The sequence below is a fragment of the Mastacembelus armatus genome, chromosome 1 (genome assembly GCF_900324485.2).
Source record: "Mastacembelus armatus chromosome 1, fMasArm1.2, whole genome shotgun sequence".
Classification (NCBI taxonomy): domain Eukaryota; kingdom Metazoa; phylum Chordata; class Actinopteri; order Synbranchiformes; family Mastacembelidae; genus Mastacembelus; species Mastacembelus armatus.
The window spans coordinates 8,548,973-8,569,288 of NC_046633.1; the positions used below are offsets into that span (position 1 = coordinate 8,548,973).

The 20,316-nt window shown below is 40.9% G+C and overlaps 2 protein-coding genes across 3 annotated transcripts; both read left to right on the forward strand.

Annotated features, from left to right (window-relative positions):
- The first annotated feature begins 486 nt into the window (after positions 1–486).
- mogs (mannosyl-oligosaccharide glucosidase) lies at positions 487–7,508 on the forward strand. Of its 2 annotated transcripts, none has more exons than XM_026304236.1 (5): positions 487–603; positions 1,797–2,160; positions 3,471–3,694; positions 3,845–4,038; positions 4,921–7,508. In XM_026304236.1, the coding sequence occupies exons 2-5, from the start codon at positions 1,812–1,814 to the stop codon at positions 6,689–6,691; spliced, it is 2,538 nt and encodes an 845-aa protein (XP_026160021.1). In that variant the 5' UTR covers positions 487–603; positions 1,797–1,811; the 3' UTR covers positions 6,692–7,508. The 2 variants fall into 2 exon arrangements, with proteins under 2 accessions (XP_026160021.1, XP_026160022.1); XM_026304237.1 differs by lacking the exon at positions 487–603 and adding an exon at positions 640–795.
- Positions 7,509–16,950: 9,442 nt separating this feature from the next.
- Positions 16,951–18,699, forward strand: LOC113128737 (early growth response protein 1-B). Its single transcript, XM_026304266.1, has 2 exons — positions 16,951–17,107; positions 17,375–18,699. The coding sequence occupies exons 1-2, from the start codon at positions 16,951–16,953 to the stop codon at positions 18,697–18,699; spliced, it is 1,482 nt and encodes a 493-aa protein (XP_026160051.1).
- The last annotated feature ends 1,617 nt before the right edge of the window (positions 18,700–20,316 follow it).

Below are 20,316 nucleotides of genomic sequence, written 5' to 3' on the forward strand. Positions count from 1 at the left end.
TGACGTGTAATTCTGAGATTTTCAGCTACAGCATGGTCTTGGTGGAAAGAGCTTACGGACCTGTCAGCAAACTGTTTAGCGTCATGGTTGCAACTAATGCAAAAATCACCTCTGGTATTTACATCAACGATCAGCAACAAAATGAGTTAATATCGGCGTAGGTTTTAATATTTTTAACTTTTTTAAGCATCTTTATATGGGAGTTTTAACTGTTTTTAAATGTTAAAGAGCATTTTTAGAGGAACCTTTAGTGGGTTTTTAAAGACATGTCTGTGGACATGGAGTTAATATCAGAACAAAGTTTCGGGTGTAGCTGCAGAACCAAAATAAGTGGGCTGCCTCCATTCAGCACAGTATATTTCTTTATTTATCCTGTAAACAACTGCTTGTTTGGAGAAAACACCGTTTACCTTAGAATCTCGCAGATGTTGTAAAATCAAAAAACGCATCCCTCTATTGTCAAGCATAGATACCTGTCTTCCAACGGTCCATGAACGCAGCATGGAGAGCCGCGTACACGTCAGTGAAAGCGAGTAGCAACCAGGAAGTAGCTAGTTAGCTAGCGACGGAGAATGAGCAGCTGAGACTCCGGTGTTTTGACAGGTAGGAAACCATCTTCTCAATGAACATCAAGTCAGAATTATCAGCGGACCCCTTCTTTTATCAGCTACGAGTAATTAAAGCCACATTAGGCTAAGTGAGTCGTAACGAACGACAGTATTCACGGCACTACTAGTCTAACTAAAGCCTGCAGGCATCGTTGCATTGCCCGGGGATAGCGGCGACAGTATTGAGGTAAACTGTCGGCGACTGCTGCTTAATTTGGAGACGCTTTACATCTTAGCTGTGTTTAATTTAATTTATGAAATTATCAGTTTTTGTTTTCCATGCAAGGCTAACGTTAGCTAGACCACAAGAGGAGGCTGCTACAGAAACAATAGAGGGGTTTAGTCTGCTAAATGTCGTCATTATGGTTAAATCGTGCACTTTAAATACTAATGAGCTGTATTTCCTTTGTTTTTGAGTGAAGACGTAAGCACAGTTCCCAGTTTATTAGGTACACTTAGCTAAACCGTGCAGCCAACAACAGCCCTTTCTTAAATTCCAAATAACTTGTTTATTGGCGCTGCAGGTTTATTCGTTCATTGATCAGTCAACTATTTTGATAATCGAATAGTCTCAATATAGGCCGACACTAACTTATTGCTGACGTATTGGCAGATACGTAAGTAGAAATTGCAGCACAGAAATGGTGGACTACATCTGAGGTCTTTACCATGGGCACAGAAAATAGTCAGGTTTGTTTGTGTGTGCTGGGTTTAGGTTAACAAACACACAACAACAAACCCCTTACATGCGGATATATTGTTAGCATTACTTGCCTCAGTATTGGGCAGCTATGATTAGTATAAGTGGAATAGACATATTACTACAAAAGCACCACAAACTGCAAAATGGCCATGAAGTTGAATCAGTGTTGAATAAGTTCCAATAAATCCTACCTGAAGATACAATTTCTTTGGATTATGTGCTTGTGTTAAGACTTTTACTTTTAATTACTTGAAAACTTTGCATTGTCTGCGTTTTGATTGTTCTGTATTCACTGTAATTGTAGTAAATCCCTCCTTTAAAATCAACACCTTACAGCAGAGAAAAGGTGCAAAGTCATAAAAATGTTGGTTGATGAGTACATAAGAAAGCTCTGTTTAAAAAAAGGCCTTTACCTATCAGTTCCTTTGACACAGCTTCACGCAAAAGTCTGCTGTTACATTCAAATGTCCTTGTCTGGTCTCCAGCTTCAGAAGGGCAGGATGGGCAGGCAGAGGAAGAGGGTGGTGACTGGTGAAGCCGCTCCCCTTCCAAGGAAAGATGAAAAGCCCTCTGCATTTCACCGCAAGGAGAAGAAAAAGAAAGTTGACATTGGCAAAGTCTTCATCAATATCTCCATTGGACTGTGTATATTCAGCCTGGTCTGGTTCTTTTATGCCCTTTACATGCGATCCAGCCTGGCTAAACGGGTGGTGACTCTGCACCCATCACCTCCTGTCCTGGATGACAATAGCACCAGTGCCAAGGTTTCCCCAGACAATTTCTGGGGTTCGTACAGGCCTCAGGTCTACTTTGGCATGAAAACCAGGAGTCCCCGGTCGATTGTGACAGGTATTTACGCACTCAGAGTCAAGCTGAAACTGACTTGACTTGTTCATGAGAATTTATACGTTGAGATACAGTATTTTTGTAATAGTGTACAAATAAGAACTAACCAAAATAGTGACTAATTAAAGATAGTAAAGATACATGTGTTTACTATCATATTCACACTAGTCACATTCACAAGTCATATCTAAAGTAATTGGAATCCTACAGTCTGATTTCTGCTTTTGGGATTAATGTTGCTTTTAATATTCAATAGTTTGCTTTGAGAAAATATGGGCTTTATTGCACTAATGGGCCAGGGTGGGAAACGAGCCCAGGTGCTTGTCAAATTCAAGTAAAACTTGGCCGCAGTTCCTGCAACTGTGTACACTGTCACGTAATTTCGATGACCACTATTGTTAGTTGACAGCATAAAGCGCACTAGACCTTACCATGTTGAGTAAGCACCAATGATTAACTGCTGGTTCCACTCACTTTATGAGATCCATAGGGAAGCCATTTTTGTGTTTAGTGGGAGAAGCTACATTATTGGATGACATTACAGGTGTAGTTCTTCAGAAAACATGTAGTAGAAGATGTAGATGTTTAATTGTCGACATGGAATATATGAATTCCTTTTCATAGACACATTTGATACAATACATCCCCGTAATGACAGACAGAAACTGTAGCTTCTGTTTCAGTTCAAGTTTCCTTTGCCACCTAAATTCTCTTGTTCAAAGGTTAGTTAAAGTGCTTGACCTAATGTATTAAAGTTCATCTGAAATGTCTTACATTTAGTAACACACTGTCTCTGTTATCTGATGTTAGTGCTTCTTGGAAGAAATGGGTTAGTGAATCAAATGCAGTCCACTGAGAATGAGACAAATGGACTTATACACACACTTAAATGCACTCAAAGTGCTCACTTTTTGCCCATCCATTTATTCACAGACACACTCACACAGATGGCCCAATATAATCATTCACCCATGCACACACCAGTGGCACTTTCACTTGGAACAACGTGTGGTTCAGTGTCTTTCCCAAGCACACTTCCACATAGACTGGAAAAGCTGTCGCGTACGAAGAGGGAAAAATAGGAAATGTATCAGCACATTTCTGGTAATTTAACATTAAAGTGCTGTGGATGTAATATGTGCATGTTGTTTTGTGTTCCTCAAAAAAGAGATTCATACATTCCATGTCAACGGTGTATTGTTCATGTCAATGCCGTCTACCACCACAGACAGGATTTTGGTCAAAATCTGTTACAATCTGTCCTTTCTGCTATGCAACCAACTTGAATTTCTTTCATTGCTATATCTTTCCAGGCATGATGTGGATGCGTCAGTTTTCTGACATGGATGTAAACTTGAGGCACACTTGTGAGCAGGGGGATCGTTTGCAGGGGTATGGCTGGCTGATGCATGATGGCATCAACTTTGGTGTCCAGGAAATCCAAGACAATGATTTCACGCTAACCACAGAGTTTGTGAAGAGGATGGGGGGTGATCATGGAGGAGATTGGACTTGGAGGATCACTGCCAAGCAGCATGTGAGTGCTGACTGATTTAGCTTTATTACCTTTTGTTGTTTTTTTTAGCTTTACTATATTTTGCAGAGTTCCCTTACATGAACCAAACTGTTTTCTGTTCGATACGCTGATGATTATGAGATTTAGATTTCTTTTGTCTTTACCCATCAGAGCTCTGCCCCTCAAGCACCAGTCATCTCCCTGATGTTTTATGCAGCAGCAGACATGCAGGGCTCGCTGCAGGCACACGTGGAAGAAAAACACCGCCTCGCATCCATCACTGGTTCCTCAGAGGAGCTTGGAAACTTTAAGATCACCTTTCGAAAGCCTGTTACTGGGGAATTATCCAGCGGCAAGTATGCCAGGTAACTGCATAAATATATGAGTGAAAATCTTCAGCACTTTCCAAAGAAAGTGATCATGAAAGCTGGAAGGAACACAATATAGAATGACAATTAAGGGAAAAGGCATACGTAGATGCCCCTTGATAGAAAGGAGAGAAAACATCGTTATGACACACAGTGGTCATATAAACTGCATGTAACTGAGATATCATTGCTTGATAAGGTGCTAAAGTACATTTACATAAACTTTTTATTTATTTATTTATTTTTAAACACTGTGGGTGATGATCAGTAATAATACAGTGTTAAGCTGTAATGGTAACCTACATTGCTACTGGGTTAAAAAAATGTAACCACTAGATGGCAGCAAAAACAGCATTTTCCACCTTTGTTTTATTAAGGTGCTAATGCTTAAATCCTGTTTTTATATGAGCATCATGATATGGGGTGTTGAATTGCCTCATATATGTGTGTGTATATATCAGTGGAGATGTTAATCCACTTATAAAAAGAACTGTTGTTGCAGTACTTTCTGTGGATCAGAACTTTGAAAAAAATTCACAAGGAACATCAATATTTCACACTTTTATGAAAAGATCAGCAACGCAAAAGGCAAATGCACAGTATGCCATGATATAAATAATAAAAACTGAATGAGTTATTATTCACGGTATGCAGATGGACGATGTAGTGTAAGTGGGAGCTTAAAGTTTAATCTATTAGTCACAACATGAAACTTGCTAAGGCTAAGAAACAGTGTGCTAAGTGTACCAAAACACATCAAATAAGGCAGATAAGATCATTTTTGTAAAGTAAACCACACTTGAAAAGCACTGTATTACTACATTTATTTAATCAATATGAAAACACAGGACAGTTGACAACAGTTTCTTATCTTTTTAGTTACAACTACCTCCAGACTCTGTCACCTGGCTTGGATAAGCTGACTGACATTGTGAAGCACAGTCTGAACCGCAGGTTTGTCTATAACCCTCCATCTGGTGAGAAGAGACACTATATTTCTGTAGACACTTACAAGCCCCCCCACCACCAAAACCAACAGAAACCTGCTGACACAAGGAAAGAGAGTGACTTTGTGGTCCACCAGGTGACTGTCCAGACACCGTTCCAGATTGAAGTTCTGTTCGAGTCTGGAAGCTTTCACGATCGTCCTAATCAACTCATTGGCTCCATCATGACTCAGGAGCTGGAGAAAAGGAAATCGGAGTTCGACGCAAAGTTTGAGAAGACTTTTGGGCTTGAAACCAAGGGACTTAGCCAGGCACATATTAAATTTGGCAAGGCAGCACTCAGCAACATGTTGGGTGGGATGGGCTACTTCTATGGCCAATCAGTGGTGCAGTCAGTCTACAATGAGCACCCGCTCCTGTACCCTGAACGTGCGTTATTCACTGCCGTACCATCACGCTCTTTCTTTCCCAGAGGTTTTCTTTGGGATGAGGGCTTTCACCAGTTGCTGTTGAGTAAGTGGGATCCGCAGGTGACAAGGGAGGCTATTGCCCACTGGGTAGACCTGATGAATATGGAGGGTTGGATCCCGCGTGAACAGATCCTGGGAGATGAGGCTTGCAGTAAGGTCCCAGCTGAGTTTGTGGTTCAGCGGAACGAGAATGCCAACCCACCTACTCTTTTTTTACCCCTTCAGGAACTTATTGAACAGCTGTCTGCTAATTCAGACAAGGCGGCATCTCAACCAACCTTGTCTTTCCTCCGACGGCTCTTCCCCAGACTAAAAACTTGGTTTGAATGGTACAATAGTACACAGACAGGACCCCTGCCCAACTCTTACCGCTGGCGTGGACGGGACAAGGACACCAATCTATTCCTCAATCCAAAGACCTTAACCTCTGGACTGGATGACTACCCTCGAGCATCACACCCCTCAACAGATGAGCGGCATGTGGATTTACACTGCTGGATGGCATTGGCCTCAGGCATCATGGCTAGTATAGCACAGCTTCTAGGTGAGCCTCATCAGGACTATGAACTCACCCATCGAATCCTTAGTGACAACAACCTGCTGAATGAGCTCCACTGGTCAGAACAACTTCGTGCTTTTAGTGACTTTGGTAACCACACCCAGGCTGTGTCCTTGCAGCAGGAGAAGGTGTACGTACCTCCTGGACAACCTCGTCATCAGTTCCCTGCGGCTCGTCTCGTGCGCTCTGTCCGCAGGGCCCCCAAGCTGCAGTATGTTAATGCTTTGGGTTATGTGAGCTTGTTTCCCTTCTTACTGCACATCCTCCAACCGGACTCACCCAAACTAGAGCATATGTTTCGAGACATAAGAGATTCCAACAAGCTGTGGACACCATTTGGGCTGCGTTCACTTTCTAAGGCTGATCCCCTGTATATGAAACGAAACACAGAACATGATGCCCCCTACTGGAGGGGCCCAATATGGATTAATGTCAACTATTTGGCAGTGAGAGCCCTCCACCACTACAGCAACATTGAAGGGCCATATAAAGAGAAGGCAGCTTCTCTTTATGAGGAACTCCGGACTAACATTATCAATAATGTTTTTAAACAGTATGTTGAAACAGGGTATATCTGGGAACAGTATAATGATAGTACTGGCAGGGGCCAAGGAAGCCACCCCTTTACCGGCTGGTCAGCGCTGACAGTATTGATGATGGCTGAGCAGTACTGATACTGATTGATTTTTATCTCTTAATTTCAAAGATATTGGCCTCCATTTATCTGAATGTGATAGAAACAACATCATCAGGTGTTAAAGCATAGAAGTATGTTTTGTCTGCTTGATGTGCAGCTCAAAGATTTATGATCACAATCCCACATTTAACCTCTAATTAAAACCACAGGTTTTACGCCAGTATTATCTGAAGGGCAATTTCAGTGTAAGTGCAGCTCCCTGTCTTTGCCGCATGTGGAGCCAAGCACTGTAAAGTGCTTTAATTATACTTGAGATACATTTTACTTAATGAAATCACATTACTGACACTTTCACACACCAGCATCATCACTGCTTTATACTGCAGTCTTTAGTATGGAAAATTAAGACCAACATGTATTTTTAGTTAACATGCAGGCAAGTGGTCCACCTCTCTGAAGGGAGTTTCATGCTTTCACACTAGATGTAAGGACAATTTTAAATGGACAACTGTCTCAGATTTGTCACAAGTGTCTGGGAAAAGTGCATAAATGAGCTAGTTGTGCTTTCACTTGACAAATACGGGCCATTATCTTTTAATTGTGCCATTTTCTCTTTAATATACAGTATGTCTTCAATTCTCTGTCTTAATGGGTGATTGTTTGATATTTGTTTGATCTCAGTCTTTCAAAAAAAATTCTATAAAAGTCTTGGTCAGCATTTCTAAAATTACTGCTTCTAAAAGCAGCCATATTTTGCATACACAGCCTTTGGGTTGACTGGCAGGGAATACAACTTTGACTGTGACATTGGTCTTGTTTTGTTAAAAAACAATAAATGATTTAAATAAATTTTCCATACTGTGCTCTTTTTTTTTTCTTAATACAGATGACTTATATACCCTAATGGGAGCAAATTGGTAAATACAGATTAACCTATAGTTACAGTACAGCCTCTGGTTGAAACGTAGAAAACTGAAAATTACCTTTTGTCTCAGTCCCAACTTTCTTATTTGAGCTTGGTTGTTATGGCTCATTCCTCTGGCCAAAACATTCACAATGGGAGCTTCTAATTGATCAATTTCTGAATATAATAGTTTCTCACAAAAAACTGTGTCTAATATGTCTTTAAAAATACACTGTCCTCTGTGAATGTAATATAAACTGCATTTGACTTCATCTTGGTTGCTCCAATAGAGAGAGAGTGTATTCTAACCTCATACTGAATGTACAGTGTTAGAAGTAGGAATTACATTTTCTGGCAATAATTAGCCTAAGTATCCAAAATTGGTGCCTGCTTGCAGCTCCGGTTATTGACCTACAGGTAACCTGTCCTTCTTTTAAATGTAACAGATTGAAATTACAGAATCTTTTTATTCATCCTGCAGTTAATAAGCAGTCACATTTTCAGTACAGATGTCAGCAGTCCTCTGTCAGTCAAAGCAGACAGTAGATTAAACACACACTGTGACCTTAAGTATAGCAGCCTGGTCCTCTTTCTTTTGTCAGATGACACATTTGAAGGCCTCTAGCTGACGTCAATCTGCTGCAAGTTATTCCTCTTTTTTTTTTTCTTTCTTTCTTTTTTTTTTTTCCATGGAGTGCAGTTGTTGTGAGGGCTTGGTGCTTAATTAGCTAACATCAAAAAGCATGGGGTATACATTCAGTGGATGGCAAATTCTTTTCGCTCCTTGACATATGCTGGCATACATTCACACACCAGGGCATACAGTCACAATGTTCTTATTAATACTTTGACACCAAAAATAAATGCTTATACTGAAAGCACCGACATTGAGCTGGTGTGCATGACCACTGTGTTCCAACCCCTGGACTTTTATGAATGCTTTGAATGGGCTAGATATGCTGTTGTAGGTGAAAGCTTAGCATGGTGCATTAAGGTAGCAAGGCTAAAAATAGTGCCTCTATCAGTTAGAAGATCAGCAAATAGGCTGTGAATCCACCGCTTGGTAGTTTCACCGCATTTATCAGAAGATGCAATATCCCCCCTCAGTTTTTCCAGTTTGTAAAAGCAATAGATATTTTAAATCAGCAGCAATACAAATAAACACCCTATGTTAGTGACTGTGTGCATCTTAAATTGTTAAGTTCATCTTTTAACATTTTTTTTTTTTACATTATGAAACATTCAGTTAACTGAATCATTGTGAGATTAGACCTCAAAAACTAGCTATGATGTATAAATGTGCAATGATTGCCTTCTGGCTCAGTCGTGGGAGACACAAGCTTGTAATGTGACCCTTTGACCTGTTAACGCAAAGCATGGTATCAAGGGATTTGGGCACAGATGAGCCATATCCTCTGCCTTTTGCTGTTTCTCTCAGAGGAAATGGATTCCACATCCCCTCTATGCAACTACAGTTGAAAATGCATTTATTTCTTTGAAGAGTGCGGACAATCTGTGTGACTAAAGCACTCACTGCACAATCCATCCCCCTCACCCAAGACCCTTTTTTCACAGTGAGATGGGATAATAGCCAAACAGCATCAGAGCTAACTAATGTGGCTGCATAATAAACAGATGAGTCAGGGAGTATTTATTTGCATATCATTCCAACCTTATCAGAGCTTCTCTATAGTTAATATTTTGTGATTGCCTGTGCTACCTGTGAAGTGACTGGCGAGTGCAGTGCACATGAAGTGAATGCTACGTCCGAACGACCATACTCAGTGTTGAAATACAGTATTTTTTTGATGTAAACTATTATGCCTCTGCAGAGCAATTATAAAGTTGTCTAACAGTCACTGGAGATACCCCTCTGTAGTACTGACTACTGCACTGAATGTAATTACTGCGAACTTATGCTAGAGGGAGCTAATTAATAAGGCATTTGTGAGTGGAAAAGAGGCTTTTTGAATACAGCTTAGCTATCATTTTACTTACAATGGAGAGCTACTTAGAATTAAAGCAGTATAAGTGGATAATTATGCTAATGGCTCAATTTGGATTTAAGATATGGTGGCAGGCTGTATTTCTAGATCACCGAACATGAAATACAGTGGCTCACACAGGGTTTATGTGCGTATGTGGGCTTGTATGTTCACATTACCTCACTGGAGATGTGAGATGTTTTGTCCTGAGGCATATGATCATATGTGTGTGTCATGTGTTCTCCTCTGACCCAACTTATTTGCCTCCCATACAAATAAACAAATTGGCTACGAACTCCTCCTCCGTGTGACGTATGAATTTGCATGTGTATTCCTTGAGCCTCGTGGCCATGAACTGTTTAATGTGTCAATTGTCATTAGCTTACTGCATTTTAATGTGGTTCGTGGAACTCCAGCTTTGACATCACTGCCCTCCCAGGGCAGCGTAACAGTGTTTGTTCTCTCTGTCATCAAAACAGCAAGCCTTCCTCTCTCTCTATTTACTTCAGTTGGCATCATCATCCACAGTGGCCTAATTGCTGTTTATATTTCATGTCTTTCTATAAAATACCCTCCAGGATGCAGCATCTTCAGTTCTCTGTACCCTGCCTTTGCCCCCAGTAGCTTTGCTGCTGAGCACCAACTCAGCCAACATAGGTCTATGTATGTTATGTAAGTCCCACTATAAATAGGTTCACCCGGGATCTTTTGTCTTTACCTGATTCGCTCTTAGCCCAACAGTTTTTATTTCTGGAGAGAGCTGTGGAAGCTAGTGCAATGTAGAGCTGGCCGTTTCCATAGTTACTTTTGTTAGCTGCAAGCTCTTAAAATTCTTCATCTGTTTCCTCACATGTCTGCTGTTAGCTATTTGTTTGAATCTGTTGCATGTCCCTGTAATGACTATGTGCATCGATAAAGCAGTGACGGAAAACAATGCTTTGTAATTATTAATGTTCATATCTTTTCATACATGTTGTGGTGTCACTGGATGGAAGAAAGAGCAACAAACAGAAATCAGTGTGGGTGCAGATGAGTCAGAGACTAGAATATGTAGACCTATTAACTTCTGTTGGTCAAAAGTACATGCAATTAGTCCAGTGTTGTGTGATAATGATTTTATGTAGTGGATGTTATTGAGTTTCAATCCAAGGGGATTGCTGTTGTATCTGCTAAAGCAAATAACCTATATACTTTCATTTTGACATATGTGTATGCACAGTTAAACAGTTATCTGGAAGTGAAGTATTCTTTAGTCTAAATTACGTTAAATCAATCTGTTATGTAGTTTAAGGATTAATATGAACATTTGCTGTTCTCTTTTTATGGCTTTCTGCTGAAAATGTGCAAGCAGTTAGGTAACAGCAGGTACAGTAGCTGGATCAGGCCCAAGAGTTGGACTGTCAGAGTGCTGCAAGCATGGATCCAGCAGAGAAGAGGGCAAGGTGGGAGCCATGCGAGTGCAGTGTGTGTGGAGGAGTCTGGGGGCATGGTTAAAGAAACACTGGGACATTCCGCGATCACGATTGGAGAGCTGAATATAATTCTCACCCATCCCTGTTGTAGAACCAAAGAGTACAGGCGGCTAGGGACCAAAGTGGGCGAGTGCGAAAGTATTTTTGGATTGCACGGGAAACCTGCCACACCAACAGCAGCAGCAGGATCGGGGCCTGGTACCGGGCTTCCCTAACCCACTCCCACTCTCAGGAGAGAGATGATCCTTCAAAAGAAGAACCACGCTTCCGCTGCTTTTATTTTTCTTATTTGTGCTATTTTTCTTTCAATTGCCCAGTGTTTGAATGATGATGTAGTATATATAACTATGCAGAATCTAACATGATAGAGAGAGAGAGGGAGAGAAAATAACGAACTTGGCAGCTGAGGCGAGTATCTTGTATTTATAGAAAGTCGTGTTTCCGGCAGAGGTTTCTGTGGTTTTAGCACTCCCAATCCATTTTTGCGGTCTCTTACAGGCCCTATTGTATCCAGGTTTAGATTGAAGATGTTCCCTCATCTAGTGCCGTGGGGGGAGATTTGACTGTGAGACATGTCAGGATGTGATTTGGAGGAGGTAGATGGATTCTTCGGCTCTGGTGCAACCCTGGCTTTCATTGGATTGCTCCAAAAATCTGTTTTGCATCCACAAACTTAAAAATAATTCAAGTCTGAAAAGTACAAAACAGCATTTGAGGCTGGAAGTAAATGTGCATACTATGTCATATGCATTTTATTACTATATGAATGTGGCCATTGCTGTGGCCTACCTTGTTTTTTTTTCTAATGTCTTATAGATTGAATGCAGTGTTTTCTCTCCAGGTCAGGGTTTGAAATGCTTTTTTATTTCACAGCAATGACAGCCTCTGTATCTCAGTGGATTTCCTGGTATGGATCAGGTTTTTCTATTATTTACTCTGAAAATAATACTCTGTGTGGGTTGCATAGCTGGTTGACAGGATGCCAAGGCATTGAGACATTGAGGAGCTACTGTACATCAAGTGAGATATATTTCATTTTGAAGTCAAAATTATAAAATCATTGCCTCTTATGCTGTCATGAATGTGCATGTGACACCAGAAGTAGCCAACACTTCAGATATTACAGTCTTGAGACAAAAGATGGCTTAGGTTTAAAATTGTCAGTCAAAAAAATCACTGTGGAAAAAAAAAAAAGTGCTGCTATAAACTCCACTGTTTCCACTGGATGAACAGAAACTACTAGCTGGTTTTCAAAATTGGAAGAAAGTCCTCTACATGTCTAATCTGACCTAAAGCAGAATTACAATGTGCTTTTCAGGACAAAAGCATCATTATATAAATAACAAATCACAATAGCGAATTTGCCTACATGCTGCTGAACAGCCTGTGTCACCTGAGAGTTGAGGATTTTGTCTTAAGTATCCGCAGAATAAGTGGTGTCTTGTTAAAGTTAGAGCTCTTATTTTTATGTGCTGTTTGTGATTAAGTTTTAACAAGCAACAATACTAAGTTTGTCTAAATTACTGGGTTAGATTAGTTTATTGTTGTCAGCATAGCAGGTCTTCTTCATAGCGTAACACTCTTATGGTTACATGATTATAATATCATTGGGAACACTGAAGAATAATGTTGTAAGTCAGAATAAAAATAAATAAATAAATAGAGACTTTATGGTCCACCTTTAGCTTCATCTTGCAGGTGATGATCTCAGATGGCAATCACTCTTCACTGCCTGTTCAACTCTATCAGGCACCCTCCTGCAAGCAAAACTCCCACACCTTGTCCAGGAGTGAACCTGAAAATAACACGACCAGGGGGTTACATACACAGTATAAAGAAAAATATTTACCTTGCCCTGGTGCACAAAGCTTTCACTTCAGTTATGAAGGTGGCATAAGGCATTGCACACACAATAAAGCAGGAGTAATGCGATCAAAACATGATCACAGCAATGATAGACTGCATTTTTTTTCTCTCTTTGATAGTTAAAATGTAAGACAGAGTAGTTATGGTAGTTGTCAGAACATCTATGTTTTCAAATCTAGAGAGAGACTACTTTGTAAAATACAGGGTTTGTTTCATGCAAAATTAGCTGTATTATTGCAATGCAGGAACATTTCAAGTCATGCAAATATGTAGCTTGCATTAGCATTTAGCTCAAAGGACAGGCTCTTAATGCCATTAACAGTGCTGATGAATCTTAATCTTAGTCTTAAATATGCATTTAGATGTATATGAATTAAATCTTTGAAGCTTTGAATGGCTGAGGCCTTTCTGTGTATAGTTTGCATATTCACCCTGTTTCTGCATTCTGCAAGTTTGGTTATATGAACAGCAACTCTAAATAACCAATAGATCAGTGAATGTGAGTGTCTGTTTCTATGTGTCATCCCTGTGCTAGACTGGCTATCTGTTATGGGTGTACCCCTTCCTGTCATGTAATGGTCCTGGGACTGGCTTGAGTCTGTGACCCTCAAAAGTATAAGCAGTTGTAGCTAATGGATTTATGGAATTGGATGGACACAGCATTATGGAAGCACTCAGTTAATAAAATAACTAATTAAGTAATGATATCTAGAAATATAGATTTAATTTGTTACCTTGCGTAGACAGACAAATGAATACACTGGCCATTATCTAAATTAGAAAGGCATACTACAAGTTGAGCCTATTTTAGGTAAGGACTATATTAATGCATTTTCCAATTTACTGACTGAAACTGTTCATTCAGTTGAAGTGCCAAGATCGGCTTTCATTAAAGGAATGTTTCATCTTCTTTCCATAGCCAACACTTTGAACCTCTCTTGGAGTCAATATTCTTGTTAAAACATGAAGACAACTTCGTATTGCTCTACATTCTTTCTCTATCTAACAGGCTGTTTCCTAAGAAACTGGAGCATTTTGTCTCACAGCGCTCAGATGTGATGGAATAAAACAAAGGCTTTCATTTAACTTTCACTGGTATGGACTTACCCCTGTGCTATAATGTCAGTAAGTGCTAACATTACATAAATCCATTACTTAGTCCCTGTGCTGTGGCATTTTATGGAGGAGAGAGGTTAGTCACACTGCAGTTATCATAACAGCATCTCGTGATCTGAACTCTGTGTGATCAGATTGGTTTTAATAGACTCTGGATTACTTGGAGGCAGTTCCTCAAAGCTAAACATCTCTGGGCCTAGAATTAGGGTGCACATCTGAGGTGAAAACGATTTGTTGCGGAGAATGTCACTGCTGCAATGAAAGAGCTTATATGCTATTATCATACACTGCCTTAAAAAGATGACAGGGTAGCAACTCAGAGATCCTTTGATACATTTTCCACTGCTCGGCATTGAAGGAAATAACATAAAATTTGAGTAGTCTACTATAAGCAGGCTGTTTATTATGTCTAATAATCTCTTTGCATTTGTGATGCAGTCAACACAATATATTTTATTCCATATAACTCACAATCTTTCGTAGCTTTGGTTAATGTCCATAAAAAAAAAAGTATATTCAGATACTATTAGAATGACCTGAGATGCGAGCCAACAGGAGACCTTTCATGACATCTCAAAATAAGAACACAATCCTGTGGTTATTAGTGAGATACTTTCTGTATAACGATGTGAAGGATGGGATTTGCTGGTTTTGATCTATTTACCATTAAAAATGTTCTTGTGTATGACCATGTGCACTCATGACCCCTTGTTACATGTGTCATGGCTTTGTGACATGCAGCTGAAGTGTTATTTCCTCTTCTCAGTTTGTTTTCAAGATTTTTACAAATGCTTTACTTAAATGCATTACACTTAGCTATATTCCACAACTGGGAAACAGGACAAGGGTAGAGTACAGCACTGGTATTATGATTCTGTTGACCACTGCTTCTACAGTATAGAAAGAAATGCATCAGAGTATTAAGGTGAAATCATTATGTTAGTAGTGACTAAAATAATCCCATATTCCTACGGGTTGTGTTTGGATTGATTTCAGGCAAAAGAATACGATTCACATGAATACTCAACTGCAGGACCCATACGGAGCAAAGAGTAAAGGGTTTGCATGCTGTCGGTTCATGTGTGATTACATGGCTGAATGCTGCAACATCCGCTATCCATGGTCCTGAACCTGTAACCAGTGCCAGAGGTCTGCTGCAGACTAAGAAGTCATATGAAAGAGTATTGACTTTTTGTAATAGGAAGTGTGACCACGGAGTGCACCCAGCAACAGATGCGAAACTGAAAAAAAAAAAAATGCTTTGGGGGTTGAAATGTCATGTGAACAGTTGGGTTCAACCACTGAACACCTCAGGGGTGATATCGACTCCCTTCAATGCTTTTAAAGGCCAAGGGTTCGTTTAGACAGGGCTTTGCAGTTATTCGCGCCTGATGGTGTAGAAAACCACCATTTCCAGTGGCCACACAACAGAGAGTAAATTTCTGAAAGTAAATCTAAGCGGCAGACAGACTAAAAAAGGTGTTGAATTTAACTACAGAAAACATCTAGACCATACGGGCATCTGACCCAGAAATGAGGTGAATAAAAAAGGAAGTGTCAGGGGGAGAAATTACTTGTATCAGGCCTCAGATGTGTGCAAGTATTTCTCTTAAAGTAATTAGTGAACTGGTGCAGTTTGTATCGTTTCATTTATCACCTTTCAATGTGTTGCTTTTTTTTTTCTTTTGTACTCCAAAATTATAGTCTAGCTTAATTACATTTATTAGCTTTTATGAGCTATCTCATGTCCTTGAGATCAACAGTGTCAGCTCCTCAAAGACCAGGTACTCCTACCTTTCAATCAAAGCATCTTTCATGTATGGTTTGTATATCTGCAGGGTTGTAAACATCCCTGCTCGTTGTATTGTGTCAGCCTATTTAATGTTTACTGATCTTTTTTCTCTGTCCTATTAATATTGTTTCATATGGCATACAGTTTACTTTCCTCTAGCATCTGTATCACACAGTATCATATAGGCCAATTCATTATTAGAAAAGCTGTACATGGTCATAGTCATTAGTTATAGTACTGACTGAGCGAACATAACCCAAATATTTTTTTCTGTTTAGTGAAACACTTTTCTAAAACCTGTGTTTGACCTCTGATGTGTAGACTATATGCTGAGTAGGTTCTGTGCCATTCATGGAATGTCTACTGCTGGATTATATTGTAAACCCCTGAAATATAATAAGACAAAAACAAATCAAATTGTTGTTGCCACCTTACCTAAAAAAATATTAGATTTCTGGTTTTCTATTCCCATTTCAATAAGGCTGGGATATGAGGGCAGTGAAACAACGCTAGTGTCCACTTTTTTTCTGCCATGTCTGATCTCTCACATGATGGTTTGCTGCCTGAGATCCCTCAGCCTCAGAGGGATTTTATGTATTTGTTTATAGAGGAGCAAGGCTGGAGACTGTTCATACTTCAGGATTAATGTTAATGATAATGGTTGAAGAAATAGCATCATTACAAGGTTTTTTACCATCGAGCGCTGGTCGCCACTTGTTGCAACGTCAGACTCCATCTCTCCGGTATACGGGAGGAGGGAGGGTTGGGTTTGGGGATGGGGTTGGTGGGGGGACTCCGTCACATCCTCTGTCCATATATGGGCATGAAGTTTACACGCAGCGGGGAATCCTCTCACTGGAGCTGATGAATGGGGAGGAGGGCCGAGGGAGCTGCCAAAGTGTATATAAGGAGAGAGAGGGGAAGTCGCTCATGCGAAATCCACAGCAAGCAAATACCCACCGAGGAGCAGAGAGACGAAAAGGAATACCTTTAATTGCTTTTTACACCTTTTGACACAGACCACTTTGGATCATTTGTTGAAAACCATCAAAAGGGGAGGTTGAAAGAAAAAAAAGTCATCTGCATAATTTGTTTTGCATTTTCCTCGCTTGCCCTTTTTTTTTCCTTCCCTGGGGGAGACGGACTTCTAAGTGCAGCATTATGTTGAACAATATGGATTTGAATGCGAAAGATTCTTTTTACCCTCAGTTTGAAAATTGCAACAGTTCTTCCCTGGGAATGGAAAACAGCGTGCGGAAAGACAACCAGGAGGTGTATGTCGATGCAGAGCGGGGGGTACCTGCCCAGTTTGGCCACGGTGAGTTCGCGTCTTTGCGCAGTCGATAAATTGTGCATGCACGAGGATTTAACGTGTTAAATATGATCTACCGCAGAAAACAGACGACACTTTTCTTGCAATCGTGTATTTCAAGGCATCTTACCCAAGTATTCCGGTGCCAAAATCAAAATACGCATGAGTGTTTATGTAACGCTGATGTTCTTTCTCGTTTAATTTGCACTGATTCTTAAGCAGGCCTATGTAACACTGGCGATGACAAAGTTTTCTCTCTCTCTAATCCCGCAGAAGGAACCCCTGCAACCCTCAAAACCGAAGCTTCCAACTCGGAATTTGCTTTTAACCCCTGCGAGTGTCCAAAAGACACCTACACCCCTTCCTCGCTCTCCTACTCTGGCAGTTTCTATGTTGAGGCATCTCAGGGAGCGCCGTGCAGCACCGAAACACTCCTCAATATGATCACAGAGATTGTGGGTATATCTACGCTGCCACTTTCAGAAGTGCAACAGAGCGGCAGCAGTCGGGGAACTTATCCGTCCCCTGCGCCGATGGACAATAGCAGTTTTGGAGACCCCGGCGTGAAGAGGCAATCCTACACTTGCTCCGGACCTACCCCTCCTGTATATTCTCCGAACCAGACTTGCCCGAGGTATGCTGACGACCAGGCCGGCAGCCAGGCCCAAGACCCGTCCACTTCCCAGCTCAGCTTCGGCTCCTCGCGAGCTCCAAACCAGAAGAAGACTGAACCAAAATCAGAGGCCGCTTCTTTCCCTGTGGTTGTCAAGAATGAGTTTGATAGCAGCTGCTACGAGTGGGGGGCGTTTAATAAGTCGGACTGTTTGGAGACGAGTTTCCAGACGGAAACCTTCCCGATGTCGAGCGATTTCCCCCCTGACCAGCAAATGGATGTAAAGGAACTTTTAGACACGTTCCCCCCAATTTGCCCCAACCCAGAGATGGAGTTTAAAGCGGAGGGAGGTATCAAACAGGAGCCGTGTTTCTCTGACACCTGTTCTCAGAGCTACTCCAGCCCCCTGTACAATAATTACCTCCCACCCCCACCGATGGGCCTCTCCTCTAACCTGAAGCCCTTCCCTGAACCACCACAGCCATCTAACCAGTGTGACTCCTTATACGCATCTCCAGCTTTACCGAGCACCATTGACTCCATTCTCTACTCTTCCCTGTTGCCGGATTCTTTCGCCCAAAGTTACACTGCCCGTGCGACGAAGCCCCCCAGGGCCAGAAAGAGCCCCGCCGCCTCTCACGGCCCAGCCAAAGAGAAACCCTTCACCTGCCCCATGGAGAGCTGCGACCGGCGCTTCTCTCGCTCGGACGAGCTCAACCGGCACATCCGCATCCACACGGGCCACAAACCTTTCCAGTGCCGCATTTGTTTGCGCAGTTTCAGCCGTAGTGATCACCTTACCACCCACACCAGGACTCACACCGGGGAGAAGCCGTTTTCCTGCGACGTGTGCGGCAAACGGTTTGCCCGGAGCGACGAAAGGAAACGGCACGGGCGCGTACACCTGAAACAGAAGGAGAAAATGGAAATAAAGCCACAGGTGACCTCCGGTGCATGGCCATTCGCTCTTCCCGAGGGAATTTGAAGACAAGCTTATGTGCCCGCACGTACAATATTAGGAATCTTTCCGTCTTGGAAGATAAGCCAGCTGACTACAAAGTTGACGTCTGAGTTGACCGGCAGGCCAATGCCTGACATGAGAGGTTTTGCGAATATTGCAGTTTTGGAGGAGAGTAGGGGGGGAGGGGGGTGGTGGTGGTGGTGGTGCTGTGTGTGGTGGGGTGTGGGGGGGGGGGGGGGGGGGGGGTGATGAGGGGGGGAGGGGGGGAGGTCTGCCTTGGCCTTATTTGCCAGCTGCTGATGCTGCTGACTTTATGCAAACATGCATAAAATTGTAAAAGTCGGTAAACAGATCAGCAGTGACTTGTTGCTGATCCTGTCAGTAGAGCCAAACCTCTCTGCTGCGGCATTGCATGACTGCTGTTCAGCACCTCTTCATCCGGACAGCTCCAACCTCCATCCGCCCCTCAGCCTGGATGGATTGCACTTACAGATTATTAATATCTCCATTTAAGATTCTTATTTTCTGCTTTTAGCATTCTTAGAGCAATGGTTTTGGACTATGTTTCTTAAAAATGCATGTTTATGTCAGTATTTTTTTTTAATTTTAATTTTAAGTTTTTAATTTTTTTTTTTCCTTTAAATGGAATATCAACCACTGTCAAGGTACTCCTTCACCACACAGTGAAGGTTATAGAATGAATGTAGGCTAACATATTTATGGCTTTGACCACAAAGCTGTCCATCTTTGATCAAATTTAGTGTTTGTTTAACTTCTTATCATTTTGGCTGTCAGTGTTTTTTCGTCATTGGTCTTTGTGTTGTGTTACAATTGTTTGAATTATTACGATTGTGAAAGATATATCATAAATGGGAAATAAATATATTTGTATTACTGTACTTCTTTGTATTTTTATAGATAACTGTATATTTTACATCTATCACATTTGAGCGTCATTTCTAGGGTGAAATGTATTCTAAATCATTAATAATGTCTTGGTTTTTTTGAGGGCTATCGTTGAGTAACACAATATTTTAAATGTTACAATTTGATATCAGAAGCATTTCTTCGCACTTCATTCCATTGTTGGTATGATAAGAGGTATTTCACTGAGGATCTGGGTTTAAAAGAGACCAGGACGTACAACTGGATGTGGTACAGGCTTTTCAACAAAAACGGATTTTACAGAATGTACAGAGGTATATTTAATCAAGCTAGAAATGACTAGCAAATCATATAAACATTGCTTTTGAGTAATCAGGTAGCACACATTGCTGCGAGTTTCTGTGGACTTTACCTTGGTGATGAAAGGGGTTTTTTTTTTTTTTTTTGACAGGTGGTATCTTTTACTGGAGATGTTGTTATGCTGAAATGTTCACATAAAAAAAAAAAAAAAAAAAAAACAATGTGTTGAGAGTTTGGTGAAATTGTCACCAACAGGGAACTGCAAAAAAAAAAAAAAAAAAAAAGAAAGAAAGAAAAAAAAAAGTACTTTAACTCGCCTTAAGTTATATTAACTGTTCAAGTAAAGATTTTGTACATACACAGTTTCTACAATACTTTAAATTAATTGATGTTGGTATTTTTATGAAAAATTTATGAACAAAATAAACATTTTCTGGAAGCTGTGAGTTTCTTGTG